The sequence below is a fragment of the Helobdella robusta genome (genome assembly GCF_000326865.2).
Source record: "Helobdella robusta unplaced genomic scaffold HELROscaffold_113, whole genome shotgun sequence".
NCBI classification, from domain to species: Eukaryota; Metazoa; Annelida; class Clitellata; order Rhynchobdellida; family Glossiphoniidae; genus Helobdella; species Helobdella robusta.
This window is the reverse complement of record NW_008703634.1, coordinates 10,167-25,049: the sequence shown is the minus strand read 5'-3', so window position 1 is coordinate 25,049 and position 14,883 is coordinate 10,167. Positions and strand designations below refer to the sequence as shown.

Sequence of the window (14,883 nt, the reverse complement as noted above, 5' to 3'; positions counted from 1 at the left end):
GTCTTCCTGTTGATACCTCTACAAAATATTCATGAGAGAATTGATGAGATTTTTTATTTAAATATTTTCCTTTTTATAAGCTAAATAGATCCACAAATGTTTATTTGATGGGCATATATTGCAAAATTTGTCCAACCAGTTAAACAACCGTACGTACCGTACGTCTATTAAAATAAAATTAAAACGTATTTCAAAAGAAGAAAAAAATTTAGTTCGTAGTTAAAAATAATAGGAATAAAAAAAATTGTTATAATGAAATGGAAAACCGATGATGAAACATTATCCAGAACACACACACGCACACACACAGACACACACGCACACACACAGACACACACGCACACACACAGACACACACACACACACACGTATAGTTTAATAAAGAGTGTTATATAAATATACAAATAATAGTAATATACACATATATACGTGATGATCATATTAACCAATCGAAATGTGTTTTGTCTATTTTTACGAGCTTTTTTCCATAAAAAAATAAAATTAAAAATAAATCATCTGGTGTAAAAACCAGCATCTCATTGCGACTCAGTTTAAAATTTTAGTATCAGTCTACTGGCTGAAATGTTATGGTTTGTCTGTACGTTGTGTGTCTGTGTTTTTTTTTAATATTATTATTATTCTTTAAAAATCAGTATCTGACAGACGCAGAAACAATGTTATATGTTAGTAATAAAAAAATGTATTATTATTATTTTTATTGTTATTTTTATTTTATATAGAAAAATTATTACTATTTCAACACGGACACAAAGACACAGGAATACACAACACACACACACACACACACACACACACACACACACACACACACACACACACACACACACACATTTATATACATATAAACATACTTACACACACACACACACACACACATATATATATATATATATATATATATATTATCAACCTTAGTCATATTTTATTATTTTATATACATACATATATATATATATATAACATATATAACAAACAGATAAAGAAACTGATGATTCCATCCTCATGTGATGTGTATAGTGATACATGCGATATGACATGGACATTCCTAATAGGATATTATGAATATTAATGATATTATATGAATATTCAGGACCTACGAAAATGCATTTAACAGCTAAATGCGCCATTCTTCATGGGGAGTTTATATTTAGAAATTTGGAAATCCATTTTTTCCTGTTTCGGTTTTATATTAAAGTGTGAACACTACATCTACATTTATAAAGATTCTTTCGATTCGACCAGCTGTTGTTTGCTGTGTGGTGAAATTTTTAAAAGATAAAATTAGTTGAATGTATAAATTTGAGAAAGTTTAATTTTAAATTTAAAAGATTAATTTGAAAGAAGATTATTTCAAAAATGCGAGTGAGTAAATTTTGTTGAAAATTAATTTAAAATTCAAATGTGTAAATTTGAAAAAGTTTAACTTGAAAACTAAATGAATAAGTTGTGTAAAATTAAAAAAATAACGATAATTGATCTGATCCCAATGAGACTCGGCCTTAGAAGACACTTCACATAAAACAAATTAAATAAATTAAAATTCGTAAGAACAAAATCAAAAATGATGGCGCGATTCTTCACCATCGTCGCCGCGATCAAAATGATCATCATCCACCTATCATACTCATCCACGATGCCGGCAGCTCCACAAGACACATCCACGAACGAGGAATACTTTGTAATGTCAGGCATGCCGTGGAGTGTGGAGTGTGACTTACAGGATGCAAAGGACCCAACGAATGTGCATTTTCTTCCTGTCAAATGGATTTTTGTAAGCGCGACTACTGATGCTACAAATCGTCAAAGTCGTTATATTTATATTAATGATAGGCTGGACAGTTGGGCTCAATCCAGGTTCTGTTGTTTTTAATTATGTGGTTTATATCACCCACACAAAACCGTGTACGTGCACTGTACGTGGTGTGGGGTATTTTTTGAGATTCGGACAGGCAGTATTCGAACTAGGTCATCGCGCCATTACAACGCAAAACATGGCACTTCTACCGGTTAAGCTAACTCGCCGACAAATTTTCTTGTAAAATTTTCAACTTTCCAGTCGCATATTTGTTGTTAATAAAAGTTCTAAAACGAAAGCCAACAAAAAAATATCACAAACAATAATTTTTCATCTTGTTCGTTCAATTATCCAAGTTATGTATGATTATTATCATTGATTAATTTTAATTAATTATAACTAATTAGTTATAATTAATTAATTATAGTTAATGCGCCTGTTGTTTTGTTTAATAATACAGTCAGGCCAATTAACTTTGAACTCAGTTCAGCACATTTTCTCCCCTTATGATGCTTGCTATTTTTATTAACGTTTTTGATTTTGTTATTAATAATGAAGTAATTATTAACTTTCACTATTTTTGTAATAATAGTTGTTTTTAAAATAATTGTTAACTATACTTATTATTATATGGCGTGGTAGTGTAATGGTTAAAACGTTTCGTTCCACCGCCACAGTGGCCAGCTTCGATCGCAAAGAGATCCCCGCAACTCACATGCAATGAAAATGTGTGTTGCTGATTGATACCTCTGAAAATTTATTGGAAAACAATATTAATGTTGTTGTCATGATTAATTTGAAGATTTATAAATTGAAATAACATCCCATCATCTGCTCTGCAGGTACAGCGTGCAGTTGAACCTGGACACTCAGACATCCAGATTGGAAATTTCAAAAGTTGATAGAGACCACGCCGGCTATTATGAATGTACGTACCCTAAAGATGATGCAAAAGCTGCAGTAGAAGTTGAAGTTACAAGAAAGTATAAACTAACCGTTGTCGGTCCGTTGGGAGTTTTGAAAATGTTTACTGGTTCAAAATATTTTTTCTCGCAATTTTTTTTGTTATAACTTTTTGGATGTTATATTTAAAAAAGTTCTGATTTATATGGCGCGCTATGCGTAGCATCAGAGACTTTTTTAAAAAATTTTCCACAAAACACACAAAATAACACATCATAATATATACGCACGTGTTGTAATGGGCTCTCATTTGCACTTGAACCTCGCTACTGCAGCACACTGACCGAGCACTTGACCACTACATCAATCTCACCGTCCATTTAGTTTTCTAATAAATCAAATTAATTGATTAATTATAAAACTAATTATACATTAACCGTAATGATCGAATTAACGGAAGTAGCATTGTGAATCATCACGTGGTTTGACTCATTCAGAAGAGCCGGCGATCTCTCTGGTGATGAACGAAGACAAATCTCAAACCCTCGGCATGGCAGTATCCTACTTAGGTCTCGAACCCTCAGTTCCCAGGTTTGAATGCAAGTTCGGTCAAAAGAAACGAGCCATGAAAGGAGAAAAGTGTTTTGTTTCTGAGGAGTTTTCTGTGACCTGCCATGCGCAGAGAATATTTGACGTTGGTGAAGTGTTGCCGGACCAGTGTTGGGCGGTCTTTCGGGATGTGGTATCTGTGGTATGGAGTTGGAGGGAGATGGAGAAAGCCGGAAAAGGTATAATATTTCTAATATTTATATTAATTTTACTATTTTTAATTTATGATATTTATAAAAATGTTTGTTGATAAGCTGATGGAGGAGTGACTTTAGAGATGAATGGAGCAGCGGGATATATTAAAACGTACATTCCACTAGTTGCGATCATTGTAATCATGTTGGCGATTTCATGTTTGTATGATTTGTGATTCATTTTCAATCAATCAATCAATCAATCAACTAATCAATCAATCGATCGATCAATCAATCAATCGATCGATCAATCAATCAATCGATCGATCGATCAGTCAATCAATCAATCGATGGATCAATCGATCAACCAATCGATTGATGATTTAATCAACCACACAAATTAACCAATCAATTAATTAAAATGTATATTTATCTCATACGTTTCTCACTTCATGCGAGTGTTAGTATTTAGTTAATTAACGTGTAAACTTCACTTTGCAATCCTTCTTCATTCTTTTATTATTACCACTATTGCTAATGATTTTTATTAATTTTAGTTTTTTGAAAAATAGGCTTCATGTTCTGGCACACGATTATAAAGAGAAGAATAACCAGTATGGCCGGTATCAACAACAACAACAATAATAACTATAACGACAACAACAACAACAACAACAACATTAATAATAATAGACATAATAACGATGATAATAATGTTCACGTATATACAAATTACTACGTTACAGATGTTAATAACAATAACTGCAGCCTGCTGGATGAGGACCGACAGAATGTCAATCAAAAAGTCTTCTTTCTACTTAGAACATATTGAAGAGAATAATAATAATAATAATAATAAGAAGAAGAAGAAGAAGAGGAAGAAGAAGAAGAAGAAGAAGAAGAAGAAGAAGAAGAACAACAACAACAACAACAACAACAACAATAATGATAATGAGATTTATAATATAATAGCTGTCTGGCAACTCTTCATCATAAACTGCCTTCATATAATATTAGTATGGTTATATTTTTTAAAAACTATGAATAAATTTATATAATTTTATAATTTATATGCATAATATAATACGCAGACTCGCCACACACACGCACACACAAACACACACTAACACACACGTTCAAATATTTGTACGGTAAACACTTCAGAAATAAATGTAATAAACTGCGAAAGTTCATAAATTAAATCAACCTGCTTGGCTTGTCTGGGAGATAAAGAAAGATAAATAATCATGTATTTGTTTGTTTGTGTGTGTGCTTGTGAGTGTCTGTTTGTGTTTGTGTTTTTGTGTGTGTTTGTGAGTGTGTGAATTTGTGTGTATATAATATCGTTGTTTTCAAACATCTATTTTTTCTATTTATGAAAGAATTTGTTCATTGCCTTGGTAAACTTAGCGCTACATAAATTATGTATTATTATTATAATTATTATTATTATTATTATGGAGAGTCATATATTTAATGCAATTTTTATGTTATTTATTTTTCTGTAAACTTCTTTCAATACTTGATAATATATAAAGAAACACAAAAAAATGTTTTCTTCAACGAGCTGTTTATTTATGCGGTGTATATGTCTGCGTGTGTGTGTGTGTGTTGGTATGTGTGTGTGCGTGTGTGTGTGCACGTGTCAAATTACAGTCTGTCGTGTGTTCATATTTCATATTTATATGGCAATTATTTCCACAGCTCGCATTATATTGGGGGCTGTAAAAAAAACTACAAGCAACTTAAAAATAAACAATAACAATAATAATTAATAAAAAAAATAATAAAAAATAATAAAATAAGTAAAAATTATGATGATGATAGTGTTAAGGCTTTGAAGAATAACAACACTAGATGTCGTTAAGCATGCATAGAACTCATTTTTTGTGGTGCACGAACAAACAAACAAACAAATAACATATAAACATATAAACAAACCACACAGACACACCACACACACACACACACACACACACACACACAGACAAACACACACAAATACACTAAGATACCAAGAACAAACACACACAAACACAGAATAATTAAAATAACATGTAACGTATGTCTGAGAGGTTATGGGTAGACGCTTATAAAATGCAAAGAACATGACTGAAAAACATGTACAGTACAATGTTGCTGACCTTTTGTACTTTGAATGTTTGGTAAACTCTACTCTCTCTTGTGCAGACCCCTTCCTTGTGGAGACCTCGGGGCAGGCAAACTCCCTCTGTCCTTTTCTAGACCCGATCTTAAAGTCTAAACTAGCCTTTAAGATCGGGCTAGTCTAGACTTTAACTTTAAGATCTTAAAGTTTAGCCAACAATTTTGAGAGCTTTTTCCCTAGAATTCAAAATTCAAAAAAAGAAGAGGCGGCAGTCAAAAAAGTTAGTGAAATTAAATTTTGAAAAAAGGAAATGCTCTAGAAGGCGTTATTAATACTATTTGATTACGTCAACGAAACAATTAAGTTCAACTCCCACAATTAGCAGGCTGGCAAGTCGGGCAGTTTAAATTCATTCAAAATTACTTTAAAAATTTAATTTATAAACAAACAATTCTCAATCACGTGCTTTCATTGTAGTTAAAACAATTAGATATATCAATTTAGTTTCGTACCCAGAACAATTATATACTACATGTGTGTGTGTGTGTGTGTGTATGATGTGTGTGTGTGTGTATATGTGTGCGCGCGCGCGCGCGCGTTTGTGTGTGTGTGTGTGCATACCGATAGCTTAATAAGTAATACACACACACATATATAACAACTTCTAATGTATCACAATCCCTCCATTCAACTTATCAATTTGAAATCCTTCGACAAAAAATCCGTCCGTAGAGCAAAGTCATTCCTCCATCCACTACACAACGGTTAGCTATACAAACCACAGATAATGTTGGGGAAATTCAGAATTTCACTAATCCTACTAACTTCACTGTCGACGACGATGATGTTGGTGGTTCTTGGGGATTTGGCGGTGGAATATAAGGAGCACTACGTACGGAAGGGTGAGGCCTGGAGTGTGGAATGTCAGTTGACAGAACGAGAAAACCAAAGTAACGAAATTGATCAGGCCTGGTTCTTCGAACTAACCGACGAAAACAACAACTATAACAATTATACAAACCAAAACATTTTAGATATTAAAGACTCGGTGTTAGAATAATTTGTTTACATCTTGACTTTTGTCAGTTTTAGCTCTCATGAATTTATTTTGAAATTTTAAATCCTCCATAAAAAAACAGGTTACAGGTGAGCTTTAATCACGGAGAGCCGCCGAATTTGAAGCTGGTGATAACAAAAATTGACTACAACCATGTTGGATTCTACTACTGCAGAACTAACAAAAAAACGACCACTAACGAGCTCATCCTAATAAGTAAGATAATTATTTTTATTCGTCATCCTTTACAAAAAAAAATTACATTCTTTCAAATCAAGACTTTTTTTTTTAAATGAAGTTATTCTACTAAAAATTTAATTTGAAAAAAATATAGTTAGTTCGAAAATTGAGCTAGCCAAAGCCGAAGATGAAAGCGACGGCATTAAACTAGACATGCAAGTCACATACAAGAGGTACGAAAGACGTAATGATCAGAATTGTCCAGTATTTTCCTGTGATTTGAAACCGCTCAGAAGCAGTTCTTGTAGAAGTAGACAAGGGAGAGAAATTTGCTCCGTTCAAAATTTCTACGGCCAAAATGAACGCCACCCACGTACTTGTGAAATCGGATTCAACAACTTCGACCATGTCATATTGGATAAAAAGAAATTCAGTAGGTTTTAACGTTTGTAAATATTTTTCAATGTTATTCCAAAACTCCAATGAGCAAACTAAATGTTGTGACTCTCCTTTTCCTTTGCGTTCTAGTCTGACCCCGTTCAAATTCAGTTCAAACTGCGCCAGACTCAATCCATTATCATGAAACTGGTTGTATGGTGTGTAACTTTTACAGAAACTTACGTATAGCTTAATCGTAATAGTGTTTCGGTGATCAATACTTGTACAGCAGCTCACTTCACATTTACTTGATGGGAAGAACTAAAAAAAGAATTTAAATTTGAATTCTAAATTTTGATATAATTGCATTTCTTTTTAATTTTTTCAAGGTAATGGAGGTGTGCCATTTAAACATTGTCAATTCTCAATAGCTGTTACGTTAACATTGTTTATAGGAGCTATTTTATGTTAGTAGATTGCTTTTTTAGGGCAAATTATTTTGAAAAAATTAAAATTAAACCAATTCAACCAAATTAAATTCAGGTGGTTCTTCATAGAGCTGAAGACTTTATAACATCATTACAATGCCATTCACTGCTTGATCACCAGATTGTTGCAACTATGAATTTATACTTATAAATATATGTTCAAATGAGAAGATTTTCTTAAAGATAACAATATTATATTTTCATTTATATATTTAACCTATAAGAACGTTTTCAAATTGTTGATTTGAAAAATTAAAATTTGATATGACGTTAAATCAAATAAGTTAATTCGCCTGCTGGCTGAATATATATTTTGTTGTTTCAACAGCAATAAGGTATGTCAAAATAGGAGTAGTACAACTTATTTGCTTCATTAACTAATAAAACAACTGTTATATGTGTGTGTGTGGCCAGTTGGAGTACACTAGCAAGGCTTTATATTCTGCTACCACAGAAAGTATCTAAAAAGTGGAGTCAACATTAAAATCTTTCGGACTTATTCGGTAAGATGCTAAATAAGATGAAGATAACCTTGCGTACCTTCAAATAAGTCAGCCTATGAAAATAAATACTTTCAGATTAATCATAAAAAACAACAGAAGGTATATTTTTTTGAAAATTTCAGTGACGGATTTATTTTTCTAGAAACATTTTCCCACATTTGACTAGTGTAATAGCTAAGTTTGTTTATTCAATTTCATGTAAACATCTGAAATTTTGAAATTGTTTCACAATCACATGTTGCGTGATGGAGGAACTTAAATTAATCAAATTTTGAAAAAATTTGAAAATTATTTGTCACTGAATTAATGTTTATGTTGATGTATGTGTACGTGTGTTTGCATATGTGTGTGTGTGTGTGTATACTAGTTACTAGTATTTGTGTGTGGATACAAGCCCTTAAAGAAGACGGAAAATCCAAAAAAGCAAAGATCCTTCAGCAGCAGGGTGGCAAACGCCTGGAACGAACTGAAATTGTCACAGTGGATTCAATCAACAGTTTTAAAATCAAGCTAGGAGAGCCAGGATACTAATGATATAGATTCTATATCATTAGTTAACATTTATTTTGTAGTGGCTCTTACACAGATGCTAGTCTACTGAACCACTATAAACTAGGATATTATTATTATTTATTATTATAATTCTATAATTTTTAAACTAGTGTTAACTTTTAAACAAATAATTTTCGGAGATGAATGTCCGGACGTTTTATGTTATTTTCTCACATTTGCAAGGGCAGGTCCAGTTTGGAGTTTCAATTATTTAATTAATTAATTATAAAATCGTGATTTTAATTAAAAATGTTTTCTTAGTAATTAATTTAGTTTTGCTCCTAATTTTGGATTTTGGTCATGGGAAATTGGAAGCTAGAAGCGTTCAAAGTTAGTAGCACTGTATTTTTTGAAATTTTCAATTAAATTTATTTAACTAATTTATTTAATTAATTAAGTTTATATTTTTTATATTATTTTTTACGTTATATATTTTACTACACTGATTGCAGATTCATTCATTAAACTAAACTGAACTCATACAATGCTGAAATTTTTCATCTGTTAACTTTTAAAATTTAATTAAATTAAATAATTAAAATATTAATTGTGTTAAAGTTGCAATTTTTATTAAGTAATTAACCATGTTTCTTTGTTATTTTTAAAGATTTGTTGTGTTCATTTGAATGAAAACTTTCATTTCACAGATGTCACTTTATGTGATGTTCCCAATCAGTTGTTTCTGGTTGTTCAACCAGCCTAGCATCATCAAAAAACACGTCCTCAATAAAAAAGTTCGATAGAATCCTTTGTTCTAATAATTGACTATGAGTAGTTGAGTGATTGAATGAATGGTTGACTGATTGAATGAATGGTTGATCGTTCGATAAATGGATGGATGAATGAATGAGTGGATGAATGAATGAGTGGATGAATGACTTTCATTTCAGTTTTATTCCATCGCCTCCTAAACACTATAATCAGGACTTAGTGGCCATAAAAACATAAAAATATAATATAAAAATTATTTGTCATTTATAACTACAGAAAGAAATTTATCCTGAAGAAAACCTTCAAGATGTTAGTATCATTTTATTCTTTTTAATTAAAATTAATTAATTAATTAATATAACTTGTGGTGGTGGGGTTGGTAGTAGTAATAACAGCGTTTTGTTTTTTTTATTATTAATTAAAAGTAATTTTAAATTTAATTTATAGAGGGTTGAGATTAGGAAAGCCATCAAGCAGATAGAAGCTCAGAGGCTTGAAAGACTCGAAAGTGAACTGTTAAAGAAATGAAATTAACTTCTTCATTCAATCACTTTTTATTCTTTCATTGGTTCACTCTTTCATCCATTCAACTATGTTGCCTATTCATTTTCAAATGCTCATCATGCATTCATCCATTTATTTAATTGAATTTTATTATTAATTTACTGTTCTTTTAATTATATTGGCATAGAATCAGTAGCACACTTTATTTCATTCAGTCGTTCATTCATTCATTCAGTCGTTCATTCATTCATTCAGTCGTTCATTCATTCATTCAGTCGTTCATTCATTCATTCAGTCGTTCATTCATTCATTCAGTCGTTCATTCATCATTTGTACTACTTTCATCATTGATTAACGTCTCGCAGAACATTTAAAATTTATATTTGTGTACTTTCACTGAATCAGTCACTCAATCATTCGTTCGTTCGGTCATTCAATCATTCATCCAATCATTAATTCATTTACTCACGCATTCATTCATTTACAAACGCATTCATTCATTCATTCATTATAACCATAGTCATCATTACTACTTCCTCTTCAATAGAACCTTTATTGGTAAATTTGATTTTACAATAAAACAATTAACTATATATATATATATATATATGTTAGATATATATATATATATATATATATATATATATATATTATTCATAAATAACATTAATAACAACAATAATAATAAGAATAAATAAGTGATAATACAATATATATAAAAATTAAATGCTTTGATATATATATATATATACACACATATATATATATAATATATATAAATATATTTATTATACATACATATTAAATATATATATATAATTATAAAATTGTATTGTAATTTGACTAATGCCAACAATTCAGTAGAATCCATACAATACTGAATAAAATATGTCTCCTTCCAACATATATATATATAAATATCTTTATGTTTCATGCAAATATATATATATGTATACATACATATATATATATATATATATATATATATATATATATATATATAGAGAGAGAGAGAGAGAGAGAAAGAGAGAATGATATATATCATAATAAGAACATTATTACGTCCATAATCAAGTTTGTCCTAAGCGCTCTCAGAATTTGATTAACCTTTAACTATATAAAAATTCACCTATTGATACATACACAAACATACATACACACATAAGACATACACAAACATACATACATACATACAACATACATACATACACGAATACACTCACATACATACATACACAACATAATATAATATGGCCATTTTTTTTATGTCAATACTATCTTGTATTACATCGGAATGAAGTTAAACTGAACTGTAAAGATTTACACGGAAAGCTGTAATACGTAAATGGTATGTAAAGAATGTGTAAAGAGCAGCAAACACGCAAACAACTTTTGAACGAAACGTGAACGAACAAACGAACGAACAAACACACAAACGCCAACTGCGTCAAAAGTTCATCACACAAAATTTGAAATGACTAAATCCACAACTGATTCCTTCTAGCTGGTGTTTGTGTTTGTCTGTTTGTATGTACGTGTGTGTGTGTGTGCGTGTGTGTGTGTATCATAATAACAATAAAACCATAATAACATAAAAATGCACGGAAATAAATAATGAGAATGACTCGATGATATCAAAAACACTAAAACGGAATGAATAAAAAAAACAAAATGACCAGATGACTACCTATATATATATATATATAAATTATATAATATATAATTTATATAAATATATTATGGCTCTTGAAAACATAAAACTGAGAGAATGTAAAAGCAGGCAAAAACCATTAACAATAAAATAAACTATTCTGCTATATCACTCTATCTCGAATGAATCATCAAACCATACAATTGATCAACTTACTCAACCAATCAATCGATCAACTATTCGATCAATAAATCATGCAACTAATACATTCGTTCATTCATTCACTCACTTTACTAACCCTACAAATACATAGCCAATAAATCAATCAGCCAATAAATTAATTCATTCATTCATCTATTCATTCATTCACTCAATCAGTTCCTCTTCTTCCTTCTCAATTCCTTGAGGTCCTTCTTGGTGGGTGACTTCTTGTACCTACTGTACATGTAGTAGACGATGCAGACGGCCGTGAAGGGCATGAACAGGAACCTTAGTAATCTGAAACGTGATTGGTCGGAATGTGGATGCCTCAATGTGATTGGTCGAAATGCGAATGGCTGAATGCGATTGGTTGGAGTGCGGTTGCTGGCTAAGTGTGATTGGCTGAACATGATTGGTTGAATTACTGTGATCCAAATTTAATTGATTGCAATGTTATCAGCTAAATATGATTGGCTGGTGAAGCGAGTTTATAACTGGGCTGGGATTTGCAGGAGCGCAGACCTGAAAAAAAAACTTCCAACGTCTTCAGTTTCAATGTCAATCAGTTCAACGTTGAATGTCAAGGTCGCCCCACCTGACGGCGAAATTGTGAAATAGTGACAATTGGGAATGGTAATAATACTAATAATAAGGTAGCAATGATACATCATGAAGAGGATAGCATTTTTCGTGATACATCATCATCACTCTCATCGTTACTATCGTCATCATCATTATCACTAAAATCATCATCTTCTTTGCCACCATAAGCATCATCAGCAGCAGCACCACAAACCCGGTATATATGGTGGGAGGCCCTCGACTCCATAGGCCAGTTCTGGTGGTATTATTATCTGCCTTTTCTCACTGCTCAATAGTATCAGTAAAAGAGAATGTTAATAATTTTGATCCATAACATTTGAAACTTTCATAATGATAACTATCTTCAGCAATAGCAGTGATCAAAAAGTGAACTTAATTAAAATAACTGACTGACCCGATGCACATTCCGTGAATGCCTTTTTGCCAACCTGTCAATCAAAAGTTTGAAATGGTATAAAAGAATATATATATACGACTGTGTATGTGTGTGCATATGTCTGTGTATATATATGTATGCATATATATATATATGTGTATATGTGTGTGTGCGCGTGCGTGTGTATGTGTAGAATTATCATTCAAGAAAACAACCAATGAAACTCCAATCAATCAAAAACACAATCAATCAATCAATTAATCAATCAATCAATCAGCTGACCATCCAACTGACCAGGGATAATGTTGGGTGCCCCCAAGACAAATGAGATCGGGTGGCCAAGACCCTTTGTCGAATCAAATTCTTCTCCAGTTTCCAAGTAACCCTGTGACATTTAGAATAAAAAGATTATTAAAATGAATAGGATGACTCTATTGCGAATAGAAATACTAAAATTGGTAAAAAAAATGTGTTGTAATTCTAGAATTAAATAAAAAAAGATTGAAATAAAATTGATAACAGCAATAATAATAATGAAGAGAATAACAAAAATAATAATAATATTTATATTAAGTAATTAAAATAAAATAAAAAAAAAATAAATAATTGAAATAATAATAAAAAAAATAATATAACCAACAGTGTAATGTATATATAGTTTGTCTGTGAAGTCAGCCTGCCTTCGACATTTCTCTGGTTTGTACTGGTCAAATATAAAATGATTATTTTAATTTTTAATAATAATAACAACAATAATAATAATAATAATAAAACATACAATACTCTAGTACATTGTACATTACATGTAATGCAATACAATGCACGTATGTTATGTTTTTGTTAAGTTAAGTACTGTATTGTATTGGTGCCAGTGTAATGTATTGCATTGTATTGTATTTGTTTGTGCCAGTAGCCAATGCTGTTAGTCTTAGTTAGGAGAATGTGAACTGCTGATACTCTAACTAACTTAACTATTCATTAATTTTTAAATCTACTAAATTAAATTTTAACTAATTACCTTGCTTAGCGAGTCTGTAATTAATTGTGTATGCAATGTAATAAAATAACAAATAATATATTAATATATTATGATAGGTTATTAGTGAATAATATATTATAATATGTTATTTATAATAATTCTAAATGATATGTCAGCACTCAGTTCCCAGAGCAAAAATAAAACTTTCAAACTGCTGAGTGATCTGATTCACTAACTTGGACGTAGATTCTCAAATTATCGTCAACGTCGACGTCAAACGATGAGTTGAAATTTAAAAAAATGACGCAAATAAAAGAAAAAATGATTAAAAATCGCGCTTTTAAAAGTAAAAAAGACATTTTGATGCTACCAACTAATCAATCAATTTTGATGATTGTTGAGGTTAGCAACGAAAACGACCTAGCAACTATTTACTGCTGAAACGGATGAAAAGCCAATAAAATATTTTAAATTAAAATAACCTAGACAATTTTTTTGAAATGTATATTTAACGTTATTTATCAAATAACACTAACTCTAGTCAGAAACTATTATCTAAAAGGAGTATCAACTCCAAAACTTTCTCCATAGCTACTCTCTGCCACTCTCTGCACGCTAATATATTGGTTTGCGCGTTAGCATTGATTCATTCGTGTCCACCACATGCACTGGACGTAAGTTTTGTTGATAGTTTAAGAACTAGAATAGCAAAAAAAGGCACACGTGTTGTGTATGTGAACAAATCATTGATCACAGATCGATGGCTGTTCGAAAAACATTGAAACATCATTATTTCAACACTGAACACCAGAGAAAGCGCTTCTGAGGTCTTTTCGAGATAGGCGCCATACAAGTTCTGATACTGATTGCTATGTATGTAGCTAGAGGTCTAGCTATTGAGCAGTTCAGGTTATACCACTGTGGGTTCCTGAATCTTTTCCAGGATTTGTATAGAAATTTAACCCACAAATATGGATTTTTTTCGTTGAATTGCCAACATAAGATCATTTACGAGTTGCTTACATTTCAAAGAATATCTCCTGAATCATAAAATAATAATAATAATAATAACAATGACGATAATAATAATGATAACAAAAACATAATAATAATATCAAATATATAATAACC

General features: G+C 31.0%; 3 protein-coding genes across 3 annotated transcripts in view; 2 read left to right on the top strand and 1 right to left on the bottom strand.

The window, feature by feature from the left end:
- Positions 1-1,585: 1,585 nt before the first annotated feature.
- Positions 1,586-4,520, top strand: HELRODRAFT_183628 (hypothetical protein; the record flags this gene model as incomplete). The annotated part of the gene is made up of 5 exons (XM_009013221.1): positions 1,586-1,875; positions 2,659-2,819; positions 3,217-3,507; positions 4,035-4,183; positions 4,323-4,520. 5 exons carry the CDS (start codon positions 1,586-1,588, stop codon positions 4,518-4,520), a joined length of 1,089 nt encoding a protein of 362 aa, XP_009011469.1.
- A 1,890-nt stretch (positions 4,521-6,410) lies between these two features.
- HELRODRAFT_183627 (hypothetical protein) lies at positions 6,411-7,758 on the top strand (the record flags this gene model as incomplete). The annotated part of the gene is made up of 4 exons (XM_009013220.1): positions 6,411-6,619; positions 6,709-6,842; positions 6,961-7,243; positions 7,728-7,758. The coding sequence occupies 4 exons, from the start codon at positions 6,411-6,413 to the stop codon at positions 7,756-7,758; spliced, it is 657 nt and encodes a 218-aa protein (XP_009011468.1).
- A 4,209-nt stretch (positions 7,759-11,967) lies between these two features.
- Positions 11,968-14,883, bottom strand: part of HELRODRAFT_194925 (hypothetical protein) — a gene marked incomplete at both ends in the record, with an annotated part of 6,551 nt that continues 3,635 nt past the window's right edge. Inside the window, 7 exons of the mRNA XM_009013219.1 lie at positions 11,968-12,196; positions 12,317-12,391; positions 12,593-12,661; positions 12,792-12,825; positions 13,068-13,158; positions 13,414-13,476; positions 13,989-14,125. Coding sequence (XP_009011467.1) covers positions 11,968-12,196; positions 12,317-12,391; positions 12,593-12,661; positions 12,792-12,825; positions 13,068-13,158; positions 13,414-13,476; positions 13,989-14,125 — 698 coding nt within the window. The remainder of the gene's footprint in view (positions 12,197-12,316; positions 12,392-12,592; positions 12,662-12,791; positions 12,826-13,067; positions 13,159-13,413; positions 13,477-13,988; positions 14,126-14,883) is intronic.